The 12,808-nt window shown below is 34.2% G+C and overlaps 1 protein-coding gene across 1 annotated transcript; it reads right to left on the reverse strand.

The window, feature by feature from the left end:
* Positions 1 to 1,110: 1,110 nt before the first annotated feature.
* LOC128714798 (homeobox protein BarH-like 2) lies at positions 1,111 to 8,119 on the reverse strand. Its single transcript, XM_053809677.1, has 3 exons — positions 7,612 to 8,119; positions 2,176 to 2,555; positions 1,111 to 1,308 (listed from the first exon to the last, which is right to left on the reverse strand). The coding sequence occupies exons 1-3, from the start codon at positions 8,117 to 8,119 to the stop codon at positions 1,111 to 1,113; spliced, it is 1,086 nt and encodes a 361-aa protein (XP_053665652.1).
* Between the last annotated feature and the right edge of the window lie 4,689 nt (positions 8,120 to 12,808).

The following is a 12,808-nucleotide window of genomic DNA, read 5'->3' on the forward strand; positions in this document are numbered from 1 at the left end:
AGGGTTCAAAGACTTCTGTAACAGCTTAAACATCAAATATATGGAGAACATTAGCAGTTAAAACAAGCAGTAACAGTTGATCCAATTTTTTGGGTGATTTCATCTTACTTAGGAGGTACGAAACAAATATTTAAAATTAAACAAACATATCGAAAAAAACATCAAAGACACAAAACATTTAAATTTAATCAGCATTAATACTTGTTTTTCCTGCGACAATTTCTTTCGTATACGTACATTTTTTCAATTCAATTTATAGTCAATTAACATTCTACTTTGCTAGATCAATGCACAACATGAAAGCTGAAAGTTCGTTTTAATAATTTTTCATTTTTATTTTAATACTACATTGTAATTATAGTTTCTGGTATTCGACCTGTTTTTACAAGAACAATAATAGTGAGAATTTTATCCCATACAGAGCATATGGTTTTAGACGAATTTAAACAATGTAAAATCAATAGACATTGGAACATTGTCAAATCAATCAAGCGGGATTAAGCTTTATTATATAATTCTATAACCGTATCGTATTTGATTACTATGTTAACATTTAATACTCACTGTTGGCATACTGTTCGTATTTCCAATGAGACAGCACGTAGTTGTTAAGCATTTGAAAGTTCGCATAGATAATATATAGATAGATAATATATTTTAAAAGTATATAAAACAATATTAATACGCAAGGGATATTATCTACATTAAATCGCCTAAAATTAATAAGCCATGAAAAATACCCAATGATTAAATAATTATAACAACAATAGATTTAATGAAATTAAGATCAACTCGGATTTGGGAATTAGCATTTTTTAAGATTAATGTTACATTCAAAGGAAATTAACAACTTATGTTCCATTTACATTAACAATTTGAATGTCTTTCAACTGTAAAATGTATAATAGTGTATAATAGTAATTATAGAGTGCTTTCGAGCGAATAATATCCAATAAATTAAGAATAAACTTTCCTGTATAATGTTTGAAGGCTTATAAAACTAGACTAGGGATTCCAATAATCGCTTTTTTAAGATCATAACGAAATCAATCATTTATTTAAAAAAAATCCCTTCATTTTTATAGTGTACACGTAGTCTTATTATGCGATCTAATCTATTATTACGTCGTCGTCTTCAGTTTCTTCGTTGCCATCTATCGCCATCATTTCTGCTATTTCAGAATTCGTGAAGGACGGCGAAATAACTTGAGATTTTCCTGCATCTTTGTTCTGAGTCATAGAAAATAACGAAGTATTCTTTACCATGTGCCGCCATTTCATTCGACGATTTTGAAACCAAACTTTTACCTGACAAACAAACAAACAAAAGCAAATTATTTAAAAATTCATTTTTTTTTTTTTTTTGTTGAAGTTAGTTTGGCGTTGGTGAGGTGTAATTAGTGGATCGAACTTCTTGAAGACGAGCGAACGATCGTAATGGCCGTTGAGACCGCTTGTGGCTGGCAGTTACTTTTTTCGAGACCTTCCAAGGTCGCTTAGTTCAATTAGTGATTTATGCTAGCATTATATTTATTATTAAAAAACGATGCACCAAATGTTTACGACAGATAAGTCATGCATTAGTGAATTGTATAAGTGCCATAGAGGCCGAAGCTTAGATTCTAGTCTCCACCTAATCGGAGTATATTTTCAAAGGTTAAATTTTCATAGATGATGACCTTTTTTCATGACCTTTTTTTTTGAGATGAGCTGATTTTTCAAAGTGTTTGCTTTTGAGAAAGAATAAATTGTGTCCATTACAATCAAAAGTTTATCCAAAGTATTAATCACAAAGTTATCAAAATCATTCTGTTAAGTCAATATCTAAAAAAAATTCATATACACAATATACAATTTTCGAAAGTGTTCTGCTTTATTTTCGGTGCTTCAGTTGATTTGAAAATACCTTTCTCCTTTGGCTTTTTTCGTTCCAGATTACCATCCAATAGCTAAAACGCTCTGGACACGATGCTCATCACAGTGTTAAAAGTTTAGTTCGAATTAGTTTATGCATTTGTCTGTTGTTATTGTTAAATAGTGAATTGTTAGGAAAATTTATTTAGTCAAGCAATTTGAAAATAGAAACACTGTGAGCATTACTATAAACTAATTCTTGATACAGTGTACAATTAGTCATGAGACAATAATAATGATGTAGCCGAGGGTTCTAGTTACCTGTGTATCATGCAGCCCAAGTGTAGCAGCAAGACGCTTTCTATCGGGCTTAGTAATATATTTTTGTTCTTGAAAGGTCTTTTCGAGTCCTTTCCGTTGTAAGCTGCTAAATACTGCTCGTGACCATGATCTTTTACGACGTGAAATAACCGATTGAGTTACAGACTTATTAAAAGCATCAGCTACACTGTTACTAGACCGTAGGCTGTGTACGTCTCCAGAAGGTGTTTGTGTTTTAAATAGCGAACATTCGTTATATTTATCAATGTGATGTGGTACTGATGCATCACAAGGCCAAGATTCCACGTAACGATAAGTAGTTGTCGTCTGTGGAAATGCGAACGAGTCGATTGTTTGATGAGATATGATATCGCCTTGTCCTGTAGCAAATAAAGGATTTACATAAAGAGTTACAATTTAACCATGCAGCGTTTAATAAATATGCAATATGCAAATATGAATAATGCAATATTAAATTATTTTTCAAATTAGTTCATACTCAGCTTCAATGTTCCCTAAACACACGAAGTGGGTTAAGGAATTACACGAATTAAGGCTTGAAAATGAAATACAGCTCATAATCAACTTTCACTCGATATTTTAGATTTTTTTTACATGTTGAATAATTAACAACACTATATTACAGTGGTGTACCATTTTCAATGGATGCCTTAAACTTGGCTACTTTTCTAGTTACTGGAAAATAGCTAAAATTATTACAATCCCAAATCCATGTAAAGATCCAACCCAAGCAGAGAGCTATAGACCTATCAGCCTGTTAAGTTGCCTTAGCAAAGTATTAGAGAAATGTATTGAGATCCATATGAGAATACACACCTCAACATATATTAAATATGCGTCGCCAGTTTGGTCAGATTGCGCCAACTGCCATAAAAAACACCTCAAAAAATTCAAAACAAATATCTTAAAGCTATACTAAACGTTCCTCCTCGGTACCGCACATCCTTAATACACAAAAAATTAAAGTTGCCTCTCATTATTCAACATCTTAAAAATATTCAGACCACCTACATGTCAAAATACCAATCAAATCCACTCTCTGTAATATGCAGTCTCAGCTCTTAGGCAGTTAACGTGTTATTCCCCAACAATACTAGATTAAAAGTAACACAATCAAAATACAACCAAGTTGAAACGACTTAAGTTAGCTTAGTTAGGATAATGTAATAGTTAGGTATAAATTGTAGTACTTTAAATATAAGCTTAGTCTAATAAGGTTTTTTTTTCTTGTAACGTTTTTTTTTTATTTTTCCCACGTATTATTTTCCGAACACCTGTCAGGTAAACTAATATACATTATACATCGCAATGCGTGCGAAGATATTTATGTTGCGAGGAAAGACGCAAAGGTCGAACACGTTCTATGTATTCCATGTAAAATGCAATTGTAAAAAAGTATACAATGTCTAAATATATACCACTTACTACTACTATTACATATTACAGTGGTGTGGAAAGGTTAAGTACTATGTACAATCATGTGCGAAACACGTAGTTTCAAATTAAATAGAATAGAATAGTGACAGTGCCACTTCGATCTAACGGGGCTAAAAGACTTATCAGGTTAAAGACTGCATGTTTCGAATTCTATTGCAGATCTAATGGTGGCCGGAATAGGTGGCCTCGTCGTGTGGAGAAGAATACCAGAATAGTACCACAAGGAGCCTCTGGAGGTATTGCCACGCTCCCCCCCATCATCATCCTCCATTGAACCTGTTCTAAGTGAGACTGTTGTGGAGCCTCATCCGGCTATGGTTTTCGTCTCATTTGAGGACCTTCACTCTCCCCCCGCCGCCTTTCATCACTAACACCCCCCCACCCCACTCAACTTTTTTTTAACGGAGAGGCTTCAAATATCATTCCAAAGGGATTGATTCGCCATTGGTAATACAGTCAGAGAAGGACTAAGCTCAGAATTATAAAAATCTCTTGAAACCTTTTATTTTACACGTCACGTTCCAAACTATCGCCCTACGGCGAACGAGTTTGTTCACCTATTAAATACTGGCCACATTAAATACTGGCAACAACAAAAACAATGCAATGCAAAGTTTAGTATAAAAACTTAGAAACAAAAATAAATAGAAAGCAGAACTCCTCGACAAAACATATATGATCATTTTGTACAATTTGACATATTTGCCAACAAATGCACTTTGTCATCATCAGCTATTTGTTTGTTGTTTTTTTCCTCCGCAGTTTTGTAAACAATATAATCAGATATGTCTGACTATTTACACTTGAACAACAAACTAAACTCATCCACTTTTCGAGATCACCGAGTCAAACGAACGATATCGTACTCCAAGTGAGAATAACCCGGTAGAATTATATCAATCCACACCATAACTAGAAGGAGATGGCCGACTAATGTACGAAAGTTGTCGAAAAGAGAAATGAAGCAAGAGTTCTAAAACAGAGCAGTGGATCTTGTAAACAAAACAAGCGATAATTTTAGAAAGGCTACAGTGGCATCCAATTGGGATTGTTTATTGGATATAATTAATTATGTTTCACAGCATTGACGAAGCACAGTGGCTAAAGATGATGACTTAAAATACAACTGCTATGCGTTTCGAATAAAACGGAAAGATAAGTTGTAGAAGAAAAATATGAAGTCAAAGTGTTCAAAACGAGACCACACAATAACAGAAAGCACATGTCGAAGGGCATCCATTTAAGAAACGAAAAATATGGATCATAAAATATTAGTCCCGATGCGTAAAAACTAGCATGCTACAATTTAACACCAGTTCAATATTGATCATAACTTCACAGGTATTGGTAAACCGGGTTGGGTTTAGCTGCTTTCATCAATAAGTCGAACATTCAGACAAAGCTAGGCAAGCCAAACTCAACAACGGTTAGAAAGAATCTTAAAAAATAGCGGAAAGTACCAAGCAGTATGGTCATTAGGTTGGAATCTAAATATTCAAAATTGGACAAACAAACAGTAACTCATGTAAACAGCATTCGTTTTGAGAATGTAAGTTATACACACGTATCTGTGTACCATTGCGGGGTAACAGTTGATTTATGGCATGTGTTAAGAGTTCGTAGCATACACGTTAAAGAAAGAGAAATAAAAATACGGTACAACATGTACAACATGTAATAAACTAGAAAAAAAAAAATTATTCTGGCTGGTACTTTAAACAGTTAGGACAAAAGTCCGTATTTAAGAAGATTAAATTTTGGCAGGGGCGGCCGGGTTGTGTATTTGACAGCGGCGGCAGTCTCACACAAATCTAGACAAAATCCCAAACCCCGTAGCAAGTGGAGTGACTATTCGTGGTAAAATATATAAGCCAGAAATGGCAGGCATGATCTAGTACAGGGGTCTCCAAACTTTTCAGCACGCGGGCCGCATTGGTTGAAACTACCGTAACGTGGGGGCTACACATTAAACTACGGGTCGTTCACAAAGATATTTTGCTGAAGATGTTTTCTAACCTCAATTTCTAGTGTTTAATGTTGCTAACTATAATAGTAAATAATATTTGGATTAAAATAAAATATTATAACTTCACAATTCCTTAAGATAATAACATTAGCAAAAGTGTCGCGGGCCGCATTGGAGACCCTCGAGGGCCACATGCGGCCCGCGGGCCGTAGTTTGGGGATCCCTGATCTAGTAGATCGTTACACAAAATTTTGTACTCTTCACGATATACCAAGTGTTATATATGTGTTTATGTTATACTACCAACTTACGAGCTCTTGGTCAACTATATCACGCTTTCTTTGACTCTATTGATTTCTTTTGTAAAAACGTTTAACATTAGAACGATCATTTTGATTTTTATTCAAAATTTGAAATAACTTCTTCAATCTATTCTATTAATCTATCAGTTCTATAAATATTGAAAAAATGATCTAAACGTGTGTTTATATGAAATAATGAAATTAATATACTAATATTGTTTCCTTGGATTTGGAGATAACTTATTTTTTTGATATTTTTGATACCGGATCAGCCGCATTGATTGTTTGAGGACTGATACTTTGAACTCCCCATTTTATCTCCTTCCTTCTCCCCATTCCTTCCCATTATTTATCTACAAAAAATACGCGAAATACAAAATATTGATTGTAAAACTATTAATAATGACTGGTTCGGTTCAAGAAGCAATCCTGAGCATAACGTTTGAATGATGTTCAATAAAAAACAAATTATGCATCAGATCTAACCGAAAAAAATGGTTCATTTGTACATGAATGCAGTAGTACGTTGAGAAAAATTTTTTAAATGCAATAATGACTCTTCTTAACTCTATGATTTTCTAAAATCATGCCTGTCATACAGCATTATAATAGAATTATGTATGCTTGTATAATCAGTTCTGGGTATGTAAGAAAGATGCGTTTTCAGTATTTTAGTACCGGTCCTGTCATATCCAGACTTGCATCATTACCACTTATCCAAAAAGACACTATTAGATCAGAGAATCCACTCAAACAGTAAAATTCCAATATACGTTCCAATATACTAATTAATATTAGATCGACAAATTAATAATGATTCGCCGTATGCAGATACGGGTCAATAAAGTCAAAGAAACCCAGAAATGGCAAACTAATGCTCTTGAGATTGTTGTGTCGCTTAAGAAGAAGAAAAATTAATAATTTGAACTCAATAAAGATCTATACGCCAGGCGGACGGCGGTGTATTGGTAGCGGCGCCGGTCTTCACACCACAGAATCGGTCCAAAATCTCATTCGGACCAATCTCCCGTGCAAGAATTCACTATCCGGCTACGTGGTAACATTAAGTCTAGTAACTCAGTAATGACAGGCATGACCTAAAAGGTCGTTACGCCAAGAAAAAAGAAAGATTTAAACTGATTTTTATACAAAGAGTATGATCATTCCAAGCGTATCGATACGAAGCGAGGAGTTTAATATAAATTATTATCAGACTATCACACAAAAACGGCGTGTAGCGTTGCGGTAGCAACTGTGCCTTTTTAATTTACACACTGAATTATTATGAATTATTTCATTTGAATATACGGCTATTCCATTAAAATGGAATCAATGGAATTCCATCCAATCCATGGAAGACGATTATTAACATTAAATAAATGCCCAACCATTATACAGGTTGAATAGACGAATGAATTGGTACAAAAATATATGGAGAAATTATTATAAACATTTGTGTTTTTTGCCACTTGCTTATTTTAAAATATGCATTATACACCATTGAATGGCGAATCAAAAACAACCAAACAGTACATCAAAGTTTCTCTTAACTGATTAAATCGATTAATTGAAAACACAATTTCTATGGTACTTAATCAAATCCCATAACATATAATTAATAAAGCATAGCTGTACGTAAACGAATAAAAACACATGAAAACAAGAATTGAACACAAAGTTAAATGCAAACAATCAGTATTATACACATACCTAAATGTACACTTGCAACTCGCAGTGGCAGCGGTTTACATATTAATTTTGAACATCTCTTATCGGTTTCATATGTAGCACCGAATGTTACATAATTCACCGTTTCTCGACATTGGTCAACACTTTTTCTGCATTTTTGAGTGTTGGGTTCACATACACTGGCCGCATATTTTGATCTGCTTATATCTTGTTCACTAATCAGGAACTTTGAGAAATTGGACAAAAATTCATCGCCTTTGTATTCTTCACAACATTCACATTTTCGCACCGGATGGTTAAAAGGGATTTGTTCCTCATCTTTATGAAAAGACGACAAGAAAGGTTCACAACTTTTTTTTTCAAACTGTGTAGTTGCTGGCATACTCAACAATCGTTCGATGCCGAAAGTTAACTTTTGTGTTGAAGATACTTCTGCTTCCAACGATCTTTCGCACACTGCCCGATATTCAATGCAATCGTTTTCAAAAAACCTATCATCTTGTACCTTGTCGTTGTTGTTATCCCACATGGTTTCAGCTAACTAACAGCTATGTACGACCACATCATTGCGCCGGCAACTGTTTGCCATACGCGACCGTATGCCGAGGGTGCTGGAAGATATACTTTCCTTGCAGTCTCGATCATTACCAAGCAGTAGGCGGAGCCGAATTAAAAGTAAACAGCACGATTTTTATGTGTTTACGATTAAAAGTAGCCATGCAGAACAGGTATTACAATTTTTCAAACAACTTGCTATGTTAAACACTTTTAACACAAAAAAACACACATATGACGGATTTATAAACATTATAAAAATATACATACTATTTAAATTTTAAGTCTTTTTGACTGTGTGCCAAACATTTCTAATGCTTCAGAATGTACATTGGTACGAATAATCCAAACCCAAATATGTGCAAAAACTTTTTTAACCATAAATAAATATAAAAAACTTATTGTAAAATAATATAGTAAATATATTCCTTAGGTTTGCATATTTCATTCGATCGTAGCAGATCGTTCATTAGATAATGAAACAGCATGGTTTGGCGAACAACACAGATTACCATGTTTTACCTTGATGGAACAGTTCTACTCACCGAGAAAAATATTAAAAAAATGTTACCAGATTTAATTTTTCATAACATGGACATTACGAACTAAACAGAGCTTTTAATCTTCCTTTATGTATCTTCAACATTCTCTCCGTTCCTATATCATCATAATCTTGTAAAGTTTGGATTACAAAACAAGCCTCTTTCCATTTTTTCGATCTTCCCTAGAGCGAGCGTTAAAGCTCTCTGTCCACGCGATAATAAAACATTTTTTTTATTATTAACACTTTTTACGTTTTGAAGTTGAAATCATACATCTAAACAGCTCAAGTTTTAATAAATCTTGCAAGACATTGAGCTCATGGTATTGTGCTTAGGAACTCGATTTAATACAAGAATTGACGATCGACGATGGTCGAATACAAGGAAAAAAACGAAAATGAAAGGACCAAGTTTAAAAAATGGACTTTTTGTAAAAAAAGAAACCCTGGTAGGTCCAAATGGAGATGAAAGGCTGACGTTGATGCATCGACCAGAAGGGTCGAGACAATGAATTGCGTTTCAACGCTTGCTAGCCGAAACCTCGACAAGGCTCGAGAGAAAAGGGAGTTTAATTATTTGTGTTAATTGTTGTTTTTTAGTGGTCTACCCCCCAATTTTGGCTTTGGAATTACAGTCATTTCCCGAGTTTCAGAATTCGAGATATTCGCGTATCTTTAAAAATTTTGACATTTCGCATAATTTTGTACGTAAAATGTAAATGTAAAGGATGTAAAATACGTTAGATTTAATGTTAAAACGTTAATATTATGAACAGTATTACTGGAAAAAATTCACTCTTAGTGTCGAAATAAACGTAAAAATATCAATTATTAATATGCTTCGTAACATGAAAAAGAAATCTATCACTGAATACTAAATATAAACGATATTAAAAAGGAAAGTCGTGTAACGCTAATTTCGCGGTCCAAGTATATAGCAATGGAAACAAAATACGCGATCGTAGAGCTCTATTTGGTGCAAGCTTGCAGACTGGACACAATTGGACCACGGGAGAAAACCACGGAAGTAATGCGAACCGTATGAAGCTGTGTTGAATGTTTTTCAGGCGATTGCGGTCACCAATCTACACAACTGCACATCAATATACAGCGCACAATGGCTCAATAGTCGGTTTTAGGCACTTCTTCTTTATCGGATAACCTATAATTAAATTAACTCGCTTCTGACGCGGCTTGGTGCTGTAACCGGTTACACTGCGACAGATCTGAGACAAAATCCCATCTGCTTCGTCTCCTCACAGGAAAGTATGTTTATTCATTATAAAATAAGTCAATACTGCCAGGATTTTCTCACAAATAATCACTTCTGTTGAGCAAGGATCGAGCTGTAATGTTCGTCATCGATTCTTTTCGAGAACGTATTGAAGAGTTATTCTCATCTAATCATCTAATCATCATCTAATCTGTGCGTAGCACTGTTTAATTTTTTGAAGTCACTGTGCATAATGCCTATGCATTATGCTTTTTCTCCTCAACAAATACATTTCAAAATACAATTGTAAAGATAACAATTGTATAAGTACAAGACTCGTTAGGTCTAATGCAACTCGGTTAGCTAATAACACACTATCAGTTAAGTATTCTTTAAGACACTTGTATGTCCGATGAAATAAACGAAATTAACGAACCGAAACTTAAATACCGTAAGGCTAAACACGCCGAATTTGATATTTATTATGTACATTAATCCAAGCGACATCTCTGCTGCTTGGAGTTCATAAACTGACTAACAATCCGGACGATTCTTGAATTTTTCTACATTTTCTAAACAAATGCATGGTAACCTCATTTAAATCTCATACGAAACGATCTCCGGTCCTGACAATCCAGTAGCAGTAGTTGTGCCACATAGAAGAAAACATTGTGATTGCATAAATCATACTAGAGTTTTGACTCTCTTTACATAAAAATATGAAATGTCAGTAGGAAGAGAAAAAATATAAGTAGAACATAAATAAAATACGTACGTTTTAAAATCCGTTTTTAATATATTTTCGGCCAATAAAGGCACAGTTTCATGTTGTATCTGTTTTTTACACTTACACAAGGTACAGTATAACATAAATTATCTGCGTTGAACACAAACTATGAAACTGGGAAGCCATGGATCATTTTCTAGAGCAAGAATGCTTAGCAACCTACATAAATGGCCCAAGCTAAATGTATGAACCAAAATAAATACAAGTAATAATTTACATGTAACACAACAACCAAGTTTCAGCAAAAATTTTGAAAAAAGAAGAACAATCAACTGTCTCGAAGATTGACCGAAAACCTAATTTTGGTCAAATAAAATAAAATTCTGAACAACAGAAGGTGACACCCATGGATACCGACCCATCGATTAGATCGAAAGCTAAAATTTTTTGTCATACCTTAGATCATGACAAAAATGATAACGTTTCGGATATCTAAGATGAAGAACTCGAATCAGTTTTCAAATTACCAATTTTGCAACCAATCCAAGATGAAAACAACAAATGTACGGTAAATTCTAAATGTCAATAAATGACAAGTCAAAATTTTAATCGATAATTTGTGGCAGGACGAAAGTAAAATTTCATCTTTTCAAATTTCATGAATTTTTGATGGAATAAATGGATGATAAAGAATCTGAACTATTGAGAACGCTGCGTGACAATAGGCTATTATTTGCCTATTGCATAATGAAAATACAAAACTTTCATGCACAACAAAAGTTGAACATAAAATTAACACTGTTGATGACATCCCCATTCACACTAAAGCTTATCGTTATTCTCACATTCACTAAGATGAAGTCGAAAAACAAATCGATGATAGGTTGAAAGATGATATCATTCAACATTCTGTCTCTTCATGGACCTCTCCAATTTAGATAGTTAGAAAAAAATCCGATGCAAGTGGACTAAAAAAAAAAATAGCGCACTGCAATAGATTATCTCAAACTTAATGAAAAAACGGTCAAGGAAAAATATCCTATTCCCAACGTAGAAGATATCTTAGAGAGATTAGGAAGAATTAATTATTTCAAAACGTTAGACTTGAAATCTGGTTTCCATCAAATAGAAGTTGAACCCAGGGATAGACCCAAAACAGCTTTTAGCAGCAACAAAGGTCATTACGAATGTATCGAAAGCCTTTCGGTCTAAATAATGCTCTTCAACGTTTCAAAAGGTTTTGAATTTTATGCTTGGCGAACTCTTAGGAAAATGTAGCTTAGTTTACCTTGACGAAATAATAGTTTTTAGGAACTCAAGCAACAACATTTGGAAAATTTGAACGAAATTTTCAACCATCTTGTAGAAGCTAATTTGAAAATTCAGCTCAACAAGTGCGAGTTTTTACATAAACAATGTGAATTTCTAGGGCACATTGTTACCGAAAATGGGATTAAACCTTATCCAAATGATATAAAAAAAATACGAAATTGTCCCATACCTAAAACCAAAAACCAAATATAAAATTATGCGGTTCACCACAGGTTATAATAAAAAAAATATTTTAATGCCTCTTCTCCCGTAGGGGACCTGCGTTGATCGATGACTGGTGTCGTGTTGTATGGGACTAGCTTCTGACGAACGGATGAGAGTCAAGTGATAAAGAGTGCAACCGTTTCCGTAGGGGAGAAGTTCCAACGATCAGCGATAATGTCGTCTAGCTCCACTGATCGGATGACATGCAGACGAACGGATGTGAGTCAAGAAATGTTGATACGATCATACGTGCAACGTAATTCCTCCGGGGGCAGATTAAAGTTCGTCCTCGAATTTTTCTCTTCTTTTCGTTTTGCTGCTTCGAGGTTTCTTGAAGATTGCAGATTCAATTGTTATACTCGTATTCTTTCTTGTGTTAACGTATACTAGTATTAATATCGACAAGATCGTTATTGTTACAGTTATTCCGCTGAATATTGTCAATGTTACCTTGAAGTGAAGATCTTGCCTTAAAGCAATGTGTTCCAGATGTTTTCTATTGAGTATTGTATCGTTGCGAATCTTCGAGATGTTTGGCTTCTGAATTACGCTAAAATTCAGTTTGAGAATCGAGAAAGCACCTTGCATCTCCTCTGTACGATGGATTATTTCTTCTGAGGAAAACGTGTCATTGTCTATCGTCACA

The sequence above is a fragment of the Anopheles marshallii genome, chromosome 3 (assembly GCF_943734725.1).
Source record: "Anopheles marshallii chromosome 3, idAnoMarsDA_429_01, whole genome shotgun sequence".
Classification (NCBI taxonomy): domain Eukaryota; kingdom Metazoa; phylum Arthropoda; class Insecta; order Diptera; family Culicidae; genus Anopheles; species Anopheles marshallii.